Source organism: Thalassophryne amazonica, chromosome 15 (assembly GCF_902500255.1).
Source record: "Thalassophryne amazonica chromosome 15, fThaAma1.1, whole genome shotgun sequence".
Classification (NCBI taxonomy): domain Eukaryota; kingdom Metazoa; phylum Chordata; class Actinopteri; order Batrachoidiformes; family Batrachoididae; genus Thalassophryne; species Thalassophryne amazonica.
The window spans coordinates 41,468,703-41,491,885 of NC_047117.1; the positions used below are offsets into that span (position 1 = coordinate 41,468,703).

The following is a 23,183-nucleotide window of genomic DNA, read 5'->3' on the forward strand; positions in this document are numbered from 1 at the left end:
TGGGTGTGGGGTGATTATTTGAAGAATGACCCACGTTTTCATCTATCACGTATCCACTATGAAGGTGCCACTATGTGCCTCTCTGTACCCAGCATGTGCCGCGTAGCAGCCTTTAGTGAGCCACGACCGACCTGTCATTACAGCCTTGAATGGCTCGCATCAGCCACACTAAGCCACGTAGTGCCATGATAGCGCCATGTTGGCGCACGTTTAGGCATGAGTTTGGTCCAAACCTCCAGCCCTCCCACGCCTGGTCCCTTCAAAGTGTGGGTTTTCAATTCACAGATTCACAGCAGCATCTAAAGATGTCCTTTCTTTTTTTTTTTTATTTAAACGCAGTCCAAAAATAGACACTCCGTCACAGTTCCGCAGGCTGCTGTCCACCTGTAATGCACCAGACCAGCTAGACCCGAACCACGGGTTCCTGGAGAGCCGCCTCTGTGCTCCTCGCTGGCTCCGCGGCTCTCTGGTGTTTTTTTTTTTGTTTTTTTTTTTTTGCGGCTTTAAACACACAAAACTTTGTTTGTCTGTTTATTTCTGCAAAATCACTCTTTTGCGCGCGCGCTGCTGTTGTCCTTTCATGGACAGCTGCCTCTCTGCTCTTTCTAGTAGCTTTCTTTCCATCTGTGGCTTGCTGGCTTTATTTTTTCCCTGGCTTTAAGCACAATCATTTTTACAATGTGAATCCACTTTAACTTTGTGTTCGTCCGTTTATTTTTGCAAAGGTGCTCTTTTGCGCACGCGTTGCTGTTGTCCTTTCATGGACAGCCGCCTCTCTGCTCTTTCTAGTGGCATCCTTTCCATCCGTGGCTTGCTGGCTTTATTTTTTCCCTGGCTTTAAACACAGTCATTTTTACAACGTGATTCCACTTTTGACTTTGTGTTCGTCCGTTTATTTCTGCAAAAGCACTGTTTTGCGTGCGGTGCCGTTCTGCATACAGAATGAGGTGGCCGTTTTATTATATACACCTGTGGATCATTTTATTTATATATATATATATATATATATTTCTTTATTTCTTCCGCAGCTTACAAGTCACCATGATACAACTTTTAACTTTGTGTTATGTCTTGTGTTATGTCTATGCTCTCCACCTGTGTTGCCGCACAGCTCCTGCTCTTAGCTGCTCCACTGGAGTTATTATCTTTCATGGCTTTAAACACACATCCACTTTCACGCAGTCACCCAAATTTTAACTTTGTGTTCGTCCAATATTGACTGAAATATCACTCTTTTGTGACTTGGCGTTCTGCCTAAATGCTCGTTTAAAGCGTGATGATGAGTCACTGCCTCAGTGCGCACACACAGTGGAGCTCATGTGATCCATTAATTCCAGAAGTGATTAGAGGTATTTTCGGCATCCAAGGTTTGACAGAAAATGATTAATAGGCTACAAATAATTATTTTATATAGAGTCCAGCGCACAGAGCAGGTGAATTTGTGTGCGCAAGAGAGCCGCTCCAAAAATAGCCTCTCATGTCTAGCCTCAGTGCGCACACACATTAACATTATCTTGTTAATGTGATCCATTAACAAGATATTAAATCAACATACTTTTACATACAACAGACATCAACATACAGACATACTTTTACAGCTAGGAACTGTTTTATAAAGCTATAAAAAACATTAAAAATAATTACCTTAAGCTGTTCAAAATACATCCCACATGGAGCAGGAAAGAGAGAGGGGAAAAAAGCGTCCAGATGAAACAGTCCTCTGTGATGCCATAAGTGATTAGAAGTGTTTTCAACATCCAAGGTTTGGCAGAAAATGATTAATCCACTACAAAAAATATAGAGTCCAGCACACAGAGCAGGTGCAATTGTGTGCGCAAGAGGAGGAGCCGCTCCAATATAGCCTCTCAGGTCCTGCGAAGGTGCCAGACGCATGGATAATGGACTTTTTGCAGACTCGTAAGCACCACGCAAATGCCTCTAAGCCGTCACAGTAACTCAAACACAAACTGCGCCACACTGTTGTTGCTAAATTTTGAACATCTTGAAATTAGCGCCACGCTCAGAAAGGAGCCTCCTTAACTGAAGATAATGCCTCTAAGAGCCGCTCTGATCTACTATAATGCCACGATAGCTCATGGGACCGAGGCTTTAGACATTTAGATGGGGTGTATCATCTCCCTTTAATTGTTTTGAAATATCAGAGAAAACCCAATAATGATTCATGATTGCATTCAACCCCTACTTCACTTGAAGTATTACATGTATCCTTTTAAACTGAAGTCTTAATTCCTGGCTTAGAATAGTAGCTTGTGGAATGCAAAGAGGAAATAAAACTGCTATAATTAATGAATCGAAAAATTTTCTTACAGGGTCTTGTTCCAGCGGGGATTCGATTGATTCCTCACACAGTGTTCACCTTCATCTTCTTGGAGAAGCTCAGGAAATACTTTGGTATCCCCATCATTTCCTGAACATGCTAAGAAACTCATCAGTCTGTAACACTGTAGCTGTAACAGACTGGGATAATATTCTGTTCATTTCATTGAATAATATGCTATGATGATACTGAGAGTGCTGTAATGGGATTGTTTCATTGTGTGCCAAATTTAAAGGAAAATTCAAAAATAGCTTGTGCAAATATTAATTGTAGATGTCTACTGCATGTTTCAGATACACATATTGTACACACAAATTAAGGAGGATTAGATATGAGAAAAGACAATAATTGTCATGAAGAAATATGCATTCTAAATTGTTTTTTCTCAAACATAAAAGCAGAGGTGGGACAAAGTAACTATCAAGTCATTCTCAAGTCATCAGTCTGCAAGTCTCAAGTCAGCTTGCAAACAATTGGTGGTCATTATGACTTGAGACTTGACTTGACACTTGCAGATTCATGACTTGAGAGTGACTTGCTGGTAACTTCATCCCACCACTGCTTAGAAGTTGAAAGCAATTTTAGCTGGCTTTCTTGGGTTTCACTGTTTTCAGTTCATTCACTCATAAAAATCAATTTGTTGCTACTTGGAAGAGGTGAGACATCAAAGAAAATTGATCAAAACTAATATAGCTATTATAGCTGCAACAGAAAATGTGAATTGCTGTACTCTGTTCATTTTGGATAATTGTTTTTGTTCAGCTTCACAATGTGATTGGATTACAGCTGAATAAAACTCTTGCCATGGTCTTAAACTAGGCACTCCTGCAATACTCACAATTTATGGTTTTTCATACTTTTTTTTTTTTTACTAGTAATAAACACAATACACATGCTAAATAAAAATTGTTTGCTGTGTTGTACTTAAGAATTAAGAATGCTTTTTAATATCATTGTACATTACACACTAATCTGGACTAACAAATCCCAATAATGTACAAAATTCAAACACCAGGAGCAGTGGACAGGCACAGTTTGGCACCTGGGAACATTTTTCCTAATGTGCACATTGTGATTGTGGGAGGAACCCAGAGGAATCCCATGCATATGCATGGGAGTACATATGGATAAAAGTGGTATCATTGGAAAGGGTAATGTCTCCTCAACATATTTCTGCCACTTAGTCATCTGACAAATGGGGCGGTCACCATGGAAATGACGCTTAAGGTCAATGACCTCAAAACATCCAAGCGTGTCCAAAAATGGCTGAAAATCACGGGGTAATTTTCTGAGTGCTGTTGCGCGAAGCAGATTCCACAGATCTTCATGTATTTAGCACTCCGGTGGACCTGTAGCATATGCGTCCAAGATGTTAAGTTAATGTTGTGAGAAAACTATAGGATAGATAAGCCTCATTCTTGTATTGAAAGATACTGTAGACCCCCTTTCTTTCCTATGCTAGGAATGGATAGGGTAGGGGTAAACTCTTTGCCATGCCAACTGTCTGTGTCCGGACTGTCATAGCTAGTCATCCATGTAACATCCTAGATGCACATTATCACGATTGCGATGGTCCATTTGCTATGAAAAAATGTCATTAGAAGAAGAATGCCAACACATATAATATTGTGTAGAGATGATGCTATTTGCCTAAAATGTGAGGCCTAAAAGAAGTGTGGTTGGGGAAATGGGTTGCCATGGTAACCAACCATCGTGAATGTCACATTACCTTGGCGCACCTATGGCAAACTTATGCAATTGAAACCCGATTTCAACATTCATAGTTCCATGATTAGTGGCCAATCTGGTTAATTAGAAATGCATTAGCTACAATACTAGTCCTTGAGTCTGTTGAGAGGGTATTCTCATTGATCTTGTTGGTTTTCTTTGCGCGCGTGGCAGGACTCCCTGGTCAATCATCCCTCTGTGTACCAGCCAAATGGTCATGCTGATCAGATCAATAGCTGTCACTGCAAGTCTTTGGTATCGATCTGAGTTTAAGTGTAATCTGGGTGATTGCATTTTCCTGGATGCTTACAGTAAATTTCTAGCTGGTAACTATCATGCATGCATTGCCATGGCAACATGGATATTGCAACATGAATGACGTCATCTGAACACCTGTTGAGCACCTGTTAGAACAGATGATAACTCTTGGAAGGTGCGGCTCTTGAATATGCTATGGAATCTGGCAGAGCCCGACTGAAAAGGGATGAGAAGGATGTAGAGATGTTGGTGGATGAATTTACCCAGAAAGGCATCTTCGAGAGTACTGGCCAAGACCTGGTCAGTTTGACCAGCAAAGATGTGGCAACTCCAGACATCACCGATGCTTTGTTGACAGCATTCAAGCAAGGAAAACAGCTGGCCAGTGACAACATGAAGGCACGCCTCACAGTCGGAAGTGATTCCTTCTACGACCAAATGGTGAAGGTGAAATCGAAGCCCTTCAGTGACTTCTACACTGTGAAAGCAGGAACATCGATGGACAGGACCATAAAGGCAGACAGAGATCTGTACCGCTGCCTGCTGACAGCTGTGAAGAGTGGACAAGTGGACATCATCGGCTTGCTCAAACACGAGTTGGCACCCGTGCCCCTGTTGCTGGCCTCCACGGATGGGAACCTTCTCAAAGCAGACAAGTCTCCACAGAGACACATACAGTAGTGTTCAGAATAATAGTAGTGCTATGTGACTAAAAAGATTAATCCAGGTTTTGAGTATATTTCTTATTGTTACATGGGAAACAAGGTGCCAGTAGATTCTCACAAATCCAACAAGACCAAGCATTCATGATATGTACACTCTTAAGGCTATGAAATTGGGCTATTAGTTTAAAAAAAAGTAGAAAAGGGGGTGTTCACAGTAATAGTACTGTGACATTCAGTCAGTGAGTTCGTCAATTTTGTGGAACAAACAGGTGTGAATCAGGTGTCCCCTATTTAAGGATGAAGCCAGCACCTGTTGAACATGCTTTTCTCTTTGAAAGCCTGAGGAAAATGGGACGTTCAAGATATTGTTCAGAAGAACAGCGTAGTTTGATTAAAAAGTTGATTGGAGAGGGGAAAACTTATACGCAGGTGAAAAAATTATAGGCTGTTCATCTACAGTGATCTCCAATGCTTTAAAATGGACAAAATAATAAAAAACAGACACGTGGAAGAAAATGGAAAACAACCATCAAAATGGATAGAAGAATAACCAGAATGGCAAAGGCTCACCCATTGATCAGCTCCAGGATGATCAAACACAGTCTGGAGTTACCTGTAAGTGCTGTGACAGTTAGAGGACGCCTGTGTGAAACAAATTTATTTGCAAGAATCCCCCGCAAAGTCCCTCTGTTAAATAAAAGACGTGCAGAAGAGGTTACAATTTGCCAAAGAACACATCAACTGGCCTAAAGAGAAATGGAGGAATATTTTGTGGACTGATGAGAGTAAAATTGTTCTTTTTGGTTCCAGGGGCCGCAGACAGTTTGTGAAACGACCCCCCAAACTTTGAATTCAAGCCAAAGTTCACAATGAAGACAGTGAAGCATCATAATATGGGCATGCTTCTCCTACTATGGTGTTGGGCCTATTATATAGCATACCAGGTATCATGGATCAGTTTGGATATGTCAAAATACTTGAAGAGGTGATGTTGCCTTATGCTGAAGAGGACATGCCCTTGAAATGGGTGTTTCAACAAGACAATGACCCCAAGCACACTAGTAAACGAGCAAAATCTTGATTCGCTGATGAAGCGAGACAAAGGAACACCTCTATTTTGGAGTGTTAGAGGACAAGTTGGGACATGTCCAGCTCTCCACAAGTTCTTTTATACTCACTCGAATGGTAAGCACTGAAAGCCGAGATAGACATGTCCCAACTTGTCCTCTAACACTCCGAAATGGAGGTGTTCCTTTGTCTCGCTTCATCAGCGAATCGGTCGTGACGCGCGAAGCCTCCGCGCGGCTTTCCATGAAAAAATCTCTTGTTAAAAGTGAAATCTGCCGGAAAATGGCTGATGTCCAGGTCTTGTGATAACCACAGAAAGAGCACACGACGGTCTCGTATCCACAGAGCCATCAGCTTAGAAATGATCCAGTGGTTTGTGCCGCATCGTCGCAGCTCGCAACGTGGCGCACCGACCGTCCTTAAAGGGGTCCTTAAAGCTGTAGTTAAAGTCCTTATTCTCTGTGAAGCCTGTAAAATTTTCAGTGAAAGCCAGATAAATTTTTCGAATGGTTTCTAAGTGCCAGTCTCTAACAGCTTCTGAAAAAATTCTGATGGAAAAAAGTCCTTTTCATTCCGCCATTTCCAGACAATGAAAATCCGACGAGGGGGCGGGACCACTCCTTCCAAGGCGTGCTCACAGGCGAATGCCGTCACCGACAGGTGTGGAAACACTCACGCATGCGCACGAGGGTTCAAGCATGTCTGACGTAAAAACTATGAATGAAATCCATATAGTTTTTAAAAAAATTAAAGGACCGTTAATTTATGGACAGACCACGTAAATACTAGTTTAGTGATTCACAGGATTGCTAAAAAAGCAGTTTGAACATAATATTTTTGAGTTTGTAGCATCAACAGCAGATGCTACTATTATTGTGAACACCCCCTTTTCTAAATTTTTCACTAATAGCCCAATTTCATAGCCTTAAGAGTGTGCATATCATGAATGCTTGGTCTTGTTGGATTTGTGAGAATGTACTGAATCTACTGATACCTTGTTCCCATGTAACAATAAGAAATGTACAGTAGTGTTCAGAATAATAGTAGTGCTATGTGACTAAAATGATTAATCCAGGTTTTGAGTATATTATATCAGTCCACAAAATATTCCTCCATTTCTCTTTAGGCCAGTTGATGTGTTCTTTGGCTAATTGTAACCTCTTCTGCACGTCTTTTATTTAACAGAGGGACTTTTCGGGGGATTCTTGCAAATAAATTAGCTTCACACAGGTGTCTTCTAACTGTCACAGCACTTACAGGTAACTCCAGACTGTCTTTGATCATCCTGGAGCTGATCAGCGGGTGAGCCTTTGCCATTCTGGTTATTCTTCTATCCATTTTGATGGTTGTTTTCCATTTTCTTCCACGTGTCTCTGTTTTTTTTTAGTCCATTTTAAAGCATTGGAGATCATTGTAGATGAACAGCCTATAATTTGTTGCACCTGCGTATAAGTTTTCCCCTCTCCAGTCAACTTTTTAATCAAACTACGCTGTTCTTCTGAACAATGTCTTGAACGTCCCATTTTCCTCAGTCCTTCAAAGAGAAAAGCGTGTTCAACAGGTGCTGGCTTCATCCTTAAATAGGGGACACCTGATTCACACCTGTTTGTTCCACAAAATTGACGAACTCACTGACTGAATGCCACACTACTATTATTGTGAACACCCCCTTTTCTACTTTTTTTTTTTTTTTTTTTTTTTTTTACTAATAGCCCAATTTCATAGCCTTAAGAGTGTGCATATCATGAATGCTATGTCTTGTTGCATTTGTGAGAATCTACTGAATCTACTGGCACCTTGTTTCCCCATGTAACAATAAGAAATATACTCAAAACCTGGATTAATCTTTTTAGTCACATAGCACTGCTATTATTCTGAACACTACTGTACTTAAAACCTTGATTAATCTTTTTAGTCACATAGCACTACTATTATTCTGAATACTGTACTTGAAAATGACTGTGGAACAACACATCCTCTGAAGACGTCAAAGCCAACATGCATCATCATCGACACCATGTGGGTAGTGCAAGCCACTGGAAAGCCACCAGTACGTTTAGGGACTTGGCCAGTTCATTTCGCAAGTCAGTTCTTTCAAAATTCAAAGTATCTAGTCGGGTTGACATAGTCTTCAACAAGTACAGGAGCAAGAGCATCAAAAGTGGAACACGTGCAAGAAGAGCAGGCCTGAAATGATGCTCCATCTGTCGGGTTGTTGAAGGTCCCACAGTGCCTCTTCCAAGCAACTGGGAAGGCTTCATCAACATGGGTGCGAACAAAGCAGGTCTCACCCGATTCTTGTCACAGGAGCTGTTGAATACTGTCTCTGCAGTCCCCACTGGCTGTCAACTGGTTGTTGCGGGTGGACACGGAGATGGAGAGGGCATGGCTTCCTCAACTGGAAGAGGCGTTGTACATCTGGAGTCATCCCAAGAAGAGGTGGACACCAGACTAGCTTTACATGTCACTGATGCTGCCCAGACTGGCTACCACTGCACCATCATCTGATGTCCTCGTCATATTGCTGCATGCCAGGAGGCAACTTTCCCCTGAAGTGTGGATGAGTACAGGGACATCGGCCAAGCAACACTACATACCTGTGCACCAAATACACCAGCAGCAGACAGATGATCTGTGGGATGGCCTTCTAGCCTTTCATGCCCTAACAGGTTGTGATACAACCAGCCAGTTTGCCGACTTTGGGAAGAACATGGCTTGGAACATGTACAAGGATCAACCAACATTGATTGCAGGTGATGCTTTCATTCTGGATATTGTAGTCTCACTTGATTCATTAATTTTCTTGTTCCATACTCTGTTCCCGACTAATGCATACCAGTATTTATTGCTGTAGACACGAAGATAAGAATGTTGCTTGTTGTGATTGCAGATCTCGGGAAGGGTGAAATCACTCCCACTGTGATCACCAATGTGGAACAGTTTGTGGTGCAGCTGTACTCTGCAAAGGAGCTGTGCACTCTGTGATCTTCGTTGCAAGCTGTTCTACGCCAAGCTACCTCCGTCACAGGATGCTCTGCGACAGCACATGCTGCGTGTGCACTACCAGACCATGGTATGGCGCAATGCCTTGATTCCAAAGCCAGAATTGCCTGACCCAACAGAATGTGGGTGGATGGACGACGCAGATGGCTTCAGACCCGTCTTGACAACCCTGGCAGCTGTCCCCGAGGCTTGTCTGGAGCTAGTTCCTGTTGCTGCAAAAAGAAGTGCGGTTCTGCTAGCTGTTCTTGCAAGAAGAGGCTCCCGTGCACCCATGCCTGTTTTTGCGACAGAGACTGGTGTCAGAATGGACATAACCCTCAACCCATGGCAGCAGAAGAACAAGACAGTGACGTTGAAGAAGATTAGCATGACATTCTGACTACATACTTGTACCATATTCTGTGATTATGCCTACACACTCGATATTCTGTGATTTTATATACAGTTCTCACTAGTTGTGCAGTACTGTTTTAGAATGTGATCTTACTTGAATGGTGTGTGTGTGTGTGTGTGTGTGTGTGAGATATCAAAATGCATTAATGTGTGTCAAAGGGTTACTTATTATTGCGTTCATTGCATTGAATTCCTCACTATTTACATGTGTATATATCATGATATATCTCGTTGGGTTTTTAAACAGACGTTAATAGTTCTGTGCATGCCAAATTTAACAATGCAAGGACATACCGTAGTCTCACGCAGTGCCTGTAAGTGGATTTCTCATTACCAAATAATTTAGGCTACTTGGATGTTCGTCTCAGCCTACTCATTGAATGCAACCTGGATGAAGCCAGTTGATCTTTCGCGTCTGTATTGTAATACTAGAATGTGTAGAACTGCCATTTTGAATACTGTACACATTTGAGATATGACTACTGGTTTACATTAATATTTTATGCATTCATGTGCGTATTTAGGTAATTTAAACAGGCAAAATAAATTGCTATAATCATTATAGTCATCATAAGATGATTTGTTAATAAATTAATTCAATTATTCAGTAATTTAATTTAAATTAAGTTATTTTAGTAATTGCTTTCACCGGGTAATGCCCTGTGTAACCTAAATTCAGTACCGCCAAGACAGAGCAATGGAAAATAATGCTGTTGGTACCTGTGATGCTTTGGGTCCACTAAGTGGCCAGCAGGCTAAAACTGTACTATACAATAATGTGAAAAATAGCGATGTGATGGAGATAGCTAGTTGCCGTGGTGACGGTTTTAACACTACCCCCCTCCATTCTTGGCACAGGGGACACCTGAATAAGGGACATCTATCATGTAGTTGGCTTACAACGTGAAGTTTCACATGTTGGACACATGCAGTGTGCGGTTTTCACCATGGGGTCAATGGTCAAGGTCATAGTCACAGGGGTATCCGACTGGAGTATCCGCTGTAGTCACTGTAGAGACAGGTGTGTGGTCTACTTGGTGTGCCAAATATCACCTTGATCTGTAAGGGCTGGCCTGCATGGGAACACTTTGAATGTGACTTGTTGATTTTCAGTGATTTTCTTGGCACGATTGTATGTTTTGAGGTCATTGAACTTAAGCGTTGTTTCCATGGTGTCCGCCCCACTTGTCGGATGACTAAGTGGCAGAAATGTGTTGAGGAGACATTACCCTTTCCAATGATACCTTTTGTCCATATGTACTCATCTCATCATCACAGGTCTTCATATCAAACCACGGTCCTACGCACGGGCGGTAACAGATGAGAGCGGAGGGGAGCCCAGTGAACAGGAGGTCAGCTCTGTGGAAAAACAGGTTGCTGATTTCCTCCTATCTAAAGGTATAGAAATGGATTTAAATAACATTGAAGCGTGCCACCCTCTGCCCCGGAGAAATGACGGTGATAAACGAACCGTCATCTTGAGATTCATCAACAGAAAACACAAAACAGCACTGTTAAAACAAGGAAGAAAACTGAAAGGGACAAACGTATTCATAAATGACATCTCACCAAACGGAATGCCGACATCGCCAGGAAAGCACGCTTCTTGAAGAAACGGAAAAATCCAGCACACATGGACTTCAAACTGTAAATAAGTCATCAAACTGAACGGATCACCAGAACAAGCAAAAGTCATGGCAATAAGGACATCGAGGAGCTGGACAAATATGAACAATAGTGTTTCTTAAGCGAGGATCTGGACAAATATGACCAATAAGGTATGAGGACACAAACACATCACAACCCATGGACACAGACCAGAGGAACCTATTCATCTACTACCTATTCATCTACATCTGGAGACAAGAAGGATATAACTCAAAGGATTGCTGATCATGGACACAATGTACTGGACTTGGAGCACGATATAGACCCGGACAATAATTTCTTCTCAAATATCGATGACAGTTGTTGCTATTATACAGATGAACAGTTTAATCGGATCATTAGAACGGATAACAAATTATCAATAATCCATTTCAAACAGCAGAAGTCTATATGCAAACTTTAACAACATTAAAGAATATTTAAGTCAGTTTAAAAAAATATTTAACATAATTGCTATATCAGAAACATGGATCAATGAAGATAAAGGAATGGATTTTGAACTGGATGGATATGAATTTAATTGTGTAAACAGAAAAAATAAGAGTGGAGGAGGAGTGGCTGTGTATGTGGATAGAACATGGATTATAAAATAGTAGACAATATGACAACTGTGATTGATAACTTATTAGAATGTATAACTATTGAAATATGTGAAGAAAAAAGCAAAAATGTATTAGTCAGCTGTATATAGAGCACCAGGATCTAGTATTGAAACATTCACTGACTATATGGGAAAAATGTTCTCAAAAACTAATCAAAAAACTGTGTTCATTTGTGGTGACTTAAATATTGATCTGCTCAATCCAAATAAGCATAAAATAACAGATGAATTTATCAGTATAATGTACAGTATGAGTTTATATCCACAAATCACCAGGCCAAGCAGAATACATCCCATAGTGCCACCTTAATTGATAATATATTCAGCAATGATATTGAGAATAACACTGTGAGTGGATTATTAATCAATGACATTAGTGATCATCTACCAGTTTTCATCGTTTATAATAGAAACCATCGGCGGAATCAGCCAGAGGAGAAAATAAAATACAGGCGAGTGCGGACAGAGGAAAACATGAACACACTAAAGAAGGATTTACAGGAGCAAAACTGGGAGAAGGTATACAGTGAAAGTGATGTTGATAGTGCATATGAAACTTTTTTACAAATATTTACATCATTATATGATAAAAATTGTCCAATTAAACAAGACTACAGAAAACAAAAAATCCAAGCTCGACCATGGATGACGAAAGGGTTACGAAATGCATGTAATAAGAAAAATACACTGTATAGAGAATTCATAAAACTAAAGACTAAAGAGGCAGAAAATATAAGAAATACAAAAATAGATTAACTAATATTATACGGGTATGTAGGAAGGAATATTATAGTAACATATTATATAATAACAAAAACAATATTAAAGGAATATGGGATATATTAATAGCATTATCAAAAATGGTAATAAAAAACAGAGTTACCCTCAGTATTTCATTGATAATAATGTCAAGAAGGAAATAAGGATGAGGGTAGTCAACAGTTTTAAATAATTTTTTTGTAAATATTGGACCAAGCTTGGCAGAAAAAATTCCCGATTCCAAATCTGAGGATTGGGATAATAATCTTATAGAAAGAAATCCCTGTTCAATGTTCCTCACAGCAGTGGATGGAAATGAAATTATAGACATTGTGAATAATTGTAAATATAAAACATCTACCGATTTAAATGAATTGATATGGTGGTGGTAAAACAGGTCATTGAATGGATTGTAGAACCATTAACATACATCTGTAACTTATCATTTCAAACCGGTAAATTTCCCAATCAAATGAAAATAGCTAAGGTTGTGCCGCTGTATAAGACTGGGGATAGACACCACTTCACAAATTATAGACCTGTTTCTTTGCTTCCACAATTTTCCAAATTATTAGAAAAGTTATTCAATAATAGATTAGACAAATTCATAATAAACATAAATTACTTACTGATAGTCAATATGGATTCAGAGCACATAGTTCAACATCACTTGCATTAATAGAATCAGTTGAGGAGATTACAAACGCCATAGACCACAAATTACATTCAGTTGGAATATTTATAGACCTTAAAAAGGCTTTTGATACAATTAATCATCACATATTAATCAATAAACTTGAACAGTATGGGATTAGGGGGTTGGTGTTGCACTGGGTGAGAAGCTACTTAAGTAACAGAAAACAATTTGTGAAGTTGGGGGAATATACATCATCATGCTTGGACAGTGCTTGTGGTGTCCCACAGGGGTCAGTATTGGGTCCAAAACTGTTTCTAATTTATATAAATGATATTGTCAATGTTTCCAAAATATTAAAATTAGTATTATTTGCAGATGACACAAGCATTTTTGTTCAGGGGGGGGGATTTGCAGGAGTTACTGAGGAGGATCAGTATAGAAATGGGAAATTGAAAATATGGTTTGACAGAAACAAATTATCATTAAACTTAAGTAAACAAAATACATGTTATTTGGCTATTGTAATACAGACATACAGGTTCAGTTACAAGTCGAGGGGGTAGATATTGAAAGGGTACATGAAAATAAGTTTCTGGGGGTGATAATAGATGATAAGATAAACTGGAAGACTCATATAAACATATACAAAGTAACTGTCAGAAGCTTTCGTTCTAAACAAAGCGAAACATATTCTGGACCACAACTCACTCCGCATTCTTTACTGCTCACTGGTTTTACCATATTTACAGTACTGTGCAGAGGTATGGGGTAATACTTATAAAGGTACAACACAATCACTATCAGTAATGCAGAAAAGAGCTATAAGAATTATTCATAATACTGGCTATAGAGATCATACAAATCCACTATTTTTACAATCCAAATTCTTAAAATTCACAGACTTGGTTCATTTTCAAACAGTACAAATTGTGTATAAAGCAATAAACAATTTACTTCCAGCAAATATTAAAAATATGTTTTTAAACAGATCAGGGGATTACAGTCTGAGGGGGAAATTTAATTTAAAGCATCAGTGGGCACGAACACCATTAAAAGGTTTCTGTATTTCTGTCTGTGGGGTGAGGATGTGGAACAGATTGGGAGTGGGGCTCAAGCAATGTCCAAGCATGAACCAGTTCAAACAGCGGTGCAAAAATGTTTTTTTTCTGGTATAGGGAGGAGGAAGGGTAATGAGGGTTAGGGTGTTTTTGTTTTTTGCTTCGGCTTGTAAATATATAGTATTTTGTATGTAAGTAGGTATGTGTAGGTGTATATTTATGTTTGTGTATGTATATGTGTATATATGTGTATGTATATGTGTATGTATGTTGATGTGTGTATGTATATATATATGTGTATGTATATATTTATATATATTGATATCGGTTTAGGTGTGTAGGAATCTATGTGTATATGTGGCAAAGGGTATTACTGGTTGTGGGGAAGAAGGGGTAGGGATAAATAAGCTGATGCTTCACCCTACCCCTTTTCGGACATGTTGGGTACACAGTAGGAACTTTTTTGTTGTTGTCTTTACTGATCTATCTTGTAATTGTTGTTGTATCAAATGTTCGAAATAAACAGTTTTCATTCATTCATTCATTCATACTCCCATGCATACCAGACCAACTCTTCTGGCCACTTGGCCTCCAAGTCTACCGCACAGAAACGAACAGTGGTAACAGAATTGAACCTTTGACTGTGCTGTGAGCAAGAATGCTAAAGGTGTGCTGACACTTGATGCACACATGTCGTCGTGATGATCCCACCCGCTGTATTCCCTACTGGACGCCGTGCTTTGATCCACCGGCTGCCATGCGCTCTGTACTGGACGCTGCATATATAAAATAATTACTTTGCGTGGATTAATCATTTTCTCTGCAAGTTGGCTGCTGAAAACGGCTCTAATCGCTTCCTGAATCACAGAGGACCTCTCCAGCAGCAGCCGTTCGCGCGTGCTGAATGAGCTGGAGAAAGTATTTGGAGCCATCTAAAAAGGTAATTTGTCATGTTTACATTGTCATGACTTGATAAAACAGTTGCGTGTTCTTTCCTTGTATGCAGCTGTAAAAGTATGTTTATGATAGATTTAACATCTCGTTATAATCATTCATATGAGCTGCGCTTTGATGTGGTGCGCTGATGCAACCACTCGTTTTGTTCACTTTACTCCACTTGACAAGCTGCACATAGTGTTGGCGAGCAGATCGTGCCATGTTGCACGACATTTATGCTTGAAAGATTTTTTTAACATTTCAAAATTCTCTTTGCGCAATTGCACGCGTCGGCGCCCCACTAGCGTTCAGTCTACACCCGTTAAAGATGAGTTTACTCTCCTGCACAACACAGGTCGTGCAAGTGTCAACCATTGCTGAAATATTAGCAGCTACCTGACACTCATTTGAAGGATCAGGAAGTTACTTTTAATGTTGTACCAGTGGCATTTTGTGGATGTGTCATTTTGGTTTAGAAAATGATTGCCAGTGTGTCATGTGTAAATTATATCTTCAGTGTTGATTTTGTGTTGAAGACACTGTAGTAATTTCAGTATTATGATTAAGTTCTGTTGATATTAATTGATGCTAATTTAGAATTGTTTTCACTTGTATTTGTTAAATAATCTAAGACCAAGCCACTAGTGGTGTCATGCATCTTGAGACTCCACACCAGTGGAGTTTGCTGTGTGGCTAGTTCAACTGGAATGGGTTTGTACACAAAGTACAACCCCTGGCAAAAATTATGGAATCACCGACCTCGGAGGATGTTCATTCAGTTGTTTAATTTTGTAGAAAAAGCAGATCACAGACATGACACAAAACTAAAGTCATTTCAAATGGCAACTTTCTGGCTTTAAGAAACACTATAAGAAATCAGGAAAAAAATGGTGGCAGTCAGTAACGGTTACTTTTTTAGACCAAGCCGAGGGAAAAAAATATGGAATCACTCAATTCTGAGGAAAACATTTTGGAATCATGAAAAACAAAAGAACGCTCCAACACATCACTAGTATTTTGTTGCACCACCTCTGGCTTTTTTGTAACAGCTTGCAGTCTCTGAGGCATGGACTTAATGAGTGACAAACTACTCGTCATCATTCTGGCTCCAACTTTCTCTGATTGCTGTTGCCAGATCAGCTTTGCAGGTTGGAGCCTTGTCATGGACCATTTTCTTCAACTTCCACCAAAGATTTTCAATTGGATTAAGATCCGGTCTATTTGCAGGCCATGCCATACCCTATGTGTCTTTTTGCAAGGAATGTTTTCAGTGTTTGCTCTATGGCAAGATGCATTATCATCTTGAAAAATGATTTCATCATCCCCAAACATCCTTTCAATTGATGGGATAAGAAAATGTCCAAAATATCAACTTAAACTTGTGCATTTATTGATGATGTAATGACAGCCATCTCCCCAGTGCCTTTACCTGACATGCAGCCCCATATCATCAATGACTGGAAATTTACATGTTCTCTTCAGGTAATCATCTTTATAAATCTCATTGGAACGGCACCAAACAAAAGTTCCAGCATCATCACCTTGCCCAGTGCAGATTCCAGATTCATCACTGAATATGACTTTCATCCAGTCATCCACAGTCCACGATTGCTTTTCCTTAGCCCATTGTAACCTTGTTTTTTTCTGTTTAGGTGTTAATGATGGCTTTCGTTTAGCTTTTCTGTATTTAAATCCCATTTCCTTTAGGCGGTTTCTTACACTTCGGTCACAGACGTTGACTCCAGTTTCCTCCCATTCGTTCCTCATTTGTTTTGTTGTGCATTTTTGATTTTTGAGACATATTGCTTTAAGTTTTCTGTCTTGACGCTTTGATATCTTCCTTGGTCTACCAGTATGTTTGCCTTTAACAACCTTCCCATGTTGTTTGTATTTGGTCCAGAGTTTAGACACAGCTGACTGTGAACAACCAACATCTTTTGCAACATTGCGTGATGATTTACCCTCTTTTAAGAGTTTGATAATCCTCTCCTTTGTTTCAATTGACATCTCTCGTGTTGGAGCCATGATTCATGTCAGTCCACTTGGTGCAACAGCTCTCCGAGGTGTGATCACTCCTTTTTAGATGCAGACTAACAAGCAGATCTGATTTGATGCAGGTGTTAGTTTTGGGGATGAAAATTTACAGGGTGATTCCATAATTTTTTCCTCAGAATTGAGTGAGTCCATATTTTTTTCCCTCTGCTTGGTCTAAAAAAGTAACCGTTACTGACTGCCACAATTTTTTTTTCCCTTGATTTCTTATAGTGTTTCTTAAAGCCAGAAAGTTGCCATTTGAAATAACTTTAGTTTTGTGTCATGTCTGTGATCTGTTTTTTTTTTTTCTGCAAAATTAAACAACTGAATGAACATCCTCTGAGGCCAGTGATTCCATAATTTTTGCCAGGGGTTGTATTTGAAGTGTTTTCCCATGTCATTTTATGTTGTGAAAATACTGGAAACAAAGAAAATGTTAAACTTTCCATCAGTGCCTTTTTGTCTGACCTGTTTTTTTTTTCATAACATTACAAAAATATAGCTGAAGTAATTTAGCATTTTTTTACTGTAATTTTTTTCCGTTTATGTTAATTTATATGCATCCTTAGGGGTTTAAAAGCTGAAGTACTATTGAACCTAAGAGGGGCCATCAGTTAATATATTTTTCCTCATTCTTTTCCTAAGATGCAGTCATGTTCATGCGATCTCTAGAAAGTGAGTTTGCCCTTGTTGTGAAAACACTTGAGATTTCTGCAGAACTGTAGGGTCTGTAGAAGTACCCACCCTGTGAATACCGTCCTTGGACTTGTTATGGCTTTCCTGAGGATTTAGTTGAGGTTTCACAGGCCACTTGCTGCCTGTTCAGTGCTCAAGAATAAATCTGCCCAGAGATCAAGATCAAATTATTTCTCAGGAATTTGCATACAGAATTTGCGATCCAAATGGGAACAAAGTAATCCAAATTGACCTGCTTACAGAGGAATCAAAGCACTTTGTTCCTCCAAGCCTGCACATTCTTCCACTGCATTTATGGTGAAAGATGAGTCAGTCTTGACAGATGCCTCTGCTGTGCTGTCACTTTGTTCCATCTACACTCAACAAAAATATAAACGCAACACTTTTGGTTTTGCTCCCATTTTGTATGAGATGAACTCAAAGATCTAAAACTTTTTCCACATACACAATATCACCATTTCCCTCAAATATTGTTCACAAACCAGTCTAAATCTGTGAGCACTTGTCCTTTGCTGAGATAATCCATCCCACCTCACAGGTGTGCCATACCAAGATGCTGATTAGACACCATGATTAGTGCACAGGTATGCCTTAGACTGTCCACAATAAAAGGCCACTCTGAAAGGTGCAGTTTTGTTTTATTGGGGGGGGATACCAGTCAGTATCTGGTGTGACCACCATTTGCCTCATGCAGTGCAACACATCTCCTTCGCATAGAGTTGATCAGGTTGTCAATTGTGGCCTGTGGAATGTTGGTCCACTCCTCTTCAATGGCTGTGCGAAGTTGCTGGATATTGGCAGGAACTGGTACACGCTGTCGTATACGCTGGTCCAGAGCATCCCAAACATGCTCAATGGGTGACATGTCCGGTGAGTATGCCGGCCATGCAAGAACTGGGACATTTTCAGCTTCCAAGAATTGTGTACAGATCCTTGCAACATGGGGCCGTGCATTATCCTGCTGCAACATGAGGTGATATTCTTGGATGTATGGCACAACAATGGACCTCAGGATCTCGTCACGGTATCTCTGTGCATTCAAAATGGCATCAGTAAAATGCACCTGTGTTCTTCATCCATAACAGACACCTGCCCATACCATAACCCCACCGCCACCATGGGCCACTTGATCCACAACATTGACATCAGAAAACTGCTCACCCACATGACGCCACACACCCTGTCTGCCATCTGCCCTAGACAGTGTGAACTGGGATTCATCTGTGAAGAGAACACCTCTCCAACGTGCCAAACGCCAGCGAATGTGAGCATTTGCCCACTCAAGTCGGTTATGACGACGAACTGGAGTCAGGTCGAGACCCCGATGAGGACGACGAGCTTGCAGATGAGCTGCCAAATTCTCTGAAACGCCTTTTGAGACGGCTTATGGTAGAGAAATGAACATTCAATACACGAGCAACAGCTCTGGTTGACATTCCTGCTGTCAGCATGCCAATTGCACGCTCCCTCAAATCTTGCATCATCTGTGGCATTGCGCTGTCATAAAACTGCACCTTTCAGAGTGGCTTTTTATTGTAGGCAGTCTAAGGCACACCTGTGCACTAATCATGGTGTCTAATCAGCATCTTGATATGGCACACCTGTGAGGTGGGATGGATTATCTTAGCAAAGGAGAAGTGCTCACTATCACAGATTTAGACTGGTTTGTGAACAATATTTGAGGGAAATGGTGATATTGTGTATGTGGAAAAAGTTTTAGATCTTTGAGTTCATATCATACAAAATGGGAGCAAAACCAAAAGTGTTGCGTTTATATTTTTGTTGAGTGTACTTTGAGCAGCTGGGATGTTGGACATTTCTGGTGCAGGGTTCTTGAGGCTGATTCTTTAGTCAATTGTGAAACACCTAATGGTAGGTACTGAGATCACAAAGGCCATGAAATGGCTGAGAGCGGGAAATGCTCCAGGCATCTATGGCGTTGGAGCTGAGCTCCTCCAGGCAGGTGGAAATGCTGTTCCCCTGACATTGCAAACAACCTTTGTTTCATTTTGGGAGATGATTATCATCCTTACAGATTAGAAGAAAAGACTTGTCCCAATCTGAAAAGGAAAGTTTGATCATATGGATTGTAACAACTATAGGGTTAGCACATTGCTCTCTGTGCCAAAGAAGGTGCTTGCAAGCATTATTTGTAATAGGATTTAGTTCCTGCTACTTTGCTGCTCAGCACCCGAGTGTGGCTTCTGTCCCAAGTCAACCATCGACTGACTGCATTCTAGCTCTGCGAGCACTCGCAGAACAAAAGTGTGAATATTGACAGTATATCGTCATCGTATTTCAAGCTTATAGAGTCATAGTTTACCTTTATTTTACAATTTTAAACACACAATTGAAGACATAAATATATTTCTCATTTTCCTTGTATAAAATCAGTTGATTCCAAAAAGCTCTATTTTGGTCTCATCTGACCACATGACCTTCTCCCATGCCTCCTCTGGATCATCCAGATGGTCACTGGTGAACTTCAAACAGGCCTGGACATGTGCTGGCTTGAGCAGGGGGGCCTTGCTGCTCTGCAGGATTTTAAACCATGACAGCATCATGTGTTACTAATGTAATCTTTGTGACTATGGTCCCAGCTCTCTTCAGGTCAATGACCAGGTCCTCCTGTGTGGTTCTGAGCTTTCTCAGAATCATCCTTACCCCACAAAGTGAGATCTTGCATGGAATCCCAGACCGAGGGAGATTGACAGTCATCTTGTGTTTCTTCCACTTTCTAGTAAATAATCATAACAGTTGTCTTCTACCAAGCTGCTTGCCTGTTGTCCTGTAGTCCATCCCAGCCTTGTGCAGGTCTACAGTTTTGTCCCTGGTGTCCTTAGACAGCTCTTTGGTCTTGCCTATGGTGGACAGGTTGGAGTGTGATTGATTGAGTGTGTGAACAGGTGTCTTTTATACAGGCAACAAGTTAAAACAGGTGCAATTAATACAGGTAAAGAGTGCAGAATAAGAGGGCGTCTTTAAGAAAAATTATCAGGTCTGTGAGAGCCAGAATTCTTGCTGGTTGGTAGGGGGTCAAATACTTATTTTATGCAATAAAATGCAAATTAATTATTTAAAAATCATACAATGTGATTATCTGGATTTTTTTTTTTTTTTTTTTTTTTTTTTTACATTCTGTCTCTCACAGTTGAAGTGTACCTACAATAAAAATTACAGACCTCTCCATTCTTTGTAGGTGGGAAAACCTGCAAAACTGACAGGGGATTAAATGCTTATTTTCCCCACTGTAGATGGTTATTTAGAAATGTGAGTATTGACCCAGGATTGGATGGTTGCCATTCCAAGACCCAAGGTGGTTCCATGGCATTGTGGATGTGGTGACGCACAGCACCAGCACTAATTCATGCATTTATTTCCTCTAGGCTGGACTATTGTAATTCATTATTATCAGGTTGTCCTAAAAGTTCCCTAAAAAGCCTTCAGTTAATTCAAAATGCTGCAGCTAGAGTACTGACGGGGACTAGAAGGAGAGAGCATATCTCACCCATATTGGCCTCTCTTCATTGGCTTCCTGTTAATTCTAGAATAGAATTTAAAATTCTTCTTCTTACTTATAAGGTTTTGAATAATCAGGTCCCATCTTATCTTAGGGACCTCGTAGTACCATATCACCCCAATAGAGCGCTTCGCTCTCAGACTGCAGGCTTACTTGTAGTTCCTAGGGTTTGTAAGAGTCGAATGGGAGGCAGAGCCTTCAGCTTTCAGGCTCCTCTCCTGTGGAACCAGCTCCCAATTCAGATCAGGGAGACAGACACCCTCTCTACTTTTAAGATTAGGCTTAAAACTTTCCTTTTTGCTAAAGCTTATAGTTAGGGCTGGATCAGGTGACCCTAAACCATCCCTTAGTTATGCTGCTATAGACGTTGACTGCTGGGGGGTTCCCATGATGCACTGTTTCTTTCTCTTTTTGCTCTGTATGCACCACTCTGCATTTAATCATTAGTGATCGATCTCTGCTCCCCTCCACAGCATGTGTTTTTCGTGATTCTCTCCCCTCAGCCCCAACCAGTCCCAGCAGAAGACTGCCCCTCCCTGAGCCTGGTTCTGCTGGAGGTTTCTTCCTGTTAAAAGGGAGTTTTTCCTTCCCGCTGTAGCCAAGTGCTTGCTCACAGGGGGTTGTTTTGACCGTTGGGGTTTTACATAATTATTGTATGGCCTTGCCTTACAATATAAAGCGCCTTGGGGCAACTGTTTGTTGTGATTTGGCGCTATATAAAAAAATTGATTGATTGATTGATTGATGTTCCCAGAGTTCATTTTGAGTATTGAGTGAATGAATTTTATTCGGTGTGCACACGCACACATACTTAACAACAAAAAAGAAATTTCTTATTAAAGAAAAACAAAACAAAAACTCATAGGCAATTTTCAGTTTTGTGCGGCTGAAAGGGTGTAGGCTGAAACAGAAGCCTATAAACACCCACCCCTTTTACCATTTGCTTGTATATACATATATATGTACACTTATAACAACAAAAACAATATAGAATAATCAGTGAACTAAAATATCTCACCACAACAGAACAAACGCACAATAAAAAAAAGTAACAAACTCAGTTAACCTGATTCATCATACTACAAGTATAATAAGTAATTAAATTGTTTTTATAAAGTCTTTTCAAGCCAACTAAAGTACCAGATGATTTAATGCTAACAGAACAGATCTGGACATGTTGAAGCAAAAGTTTATTTTTAACTTTATACATGATTTGTATCATAATATAATAAACAAAGTCCCAGAATTTCAGAATGTGTAAACACAAAAAGTAGGTTTATTGGCTCACGATATGGTTTATTACTTACAACTCTTATGGGTTTCTTTTGTAACAAAAATATTGATTTGGATTTGTTTTGTATGTGTTTCCCCAAACCTCAATACAATAGGTCATATATGGAACAAGTAATGAAATAGTGTAACTAACAAATGCTGAGAGAGGAAGACTAGTGCTTTATACAGAATCGTGATGATTTTTGAGATTTTAGATTTAGAGTTTTCCAGCTTAATTTCTCATCAATGAAAACTCCCAAGAAATTTGACTTCGGTTACAATTTCAATTTCAACATCATTCAATAATAAATTTGTACTTAAGTTCCTGGGCTTTATTTCTTAATATAATGCACTTTGTTTTACCAAGATGAAGCACTAATTTGTTTGAATCAAACCATTGTTGGAAATAATGTTCATTTTTCTGAGATAAAGGAAAACAAATGGTCAGCACTGCTGCCTCACACGGAGCTCTGACCTGGTCCTTACTGTGGAGTTTGCATGTTATCCTAGTGTGGGTTCCCTCCAGGTACCCTGGAGACAAGGTCAACC

The 23,183-nt window shown here is 40.0% G+C and overlaps 1 protein-coding gene and 1 long non-coding RNA gene across 2 annotated transcripts in view; both read left to right on the forward strand.

Moving 5' to 3' along the window:
* The window catches only part of slc25a10 (solute carrier family 25 member 10), a 120,303-nt gene extending 117,568 nt beyond the window's left edge, over positions 1-2,735 (forward strand). Inside the window, exon 12 of the mRNA XM_034189063.1 lies at positions 2,331-2,735. Within this exon, the coding sequence (XP_034044954.1) occupies positions 2,331-2,432 (102 nt within the window). The 3' untranslated portion in view covers positions 2,433-2,735. The remainder of the gene's footprint in view (positions 1-2,330) is intronic.
* Positions 2,736-3,173: 438 nt separating this feature from the next.
* LOC117526939 lies at positions 3,174-22,955 on the forward strand. Its single transcript, XR_004565390.1, has 3 exons — positions 3,174-3,184; positions 4,013-4,016; positions 22,858-22,955. It is a non-coding gene; the product is annotated as an uncharacterized LOC117526939 (long non-coding RNA).
* Positions 22,956-23,183: the final 228 nt, after the last annotated feature.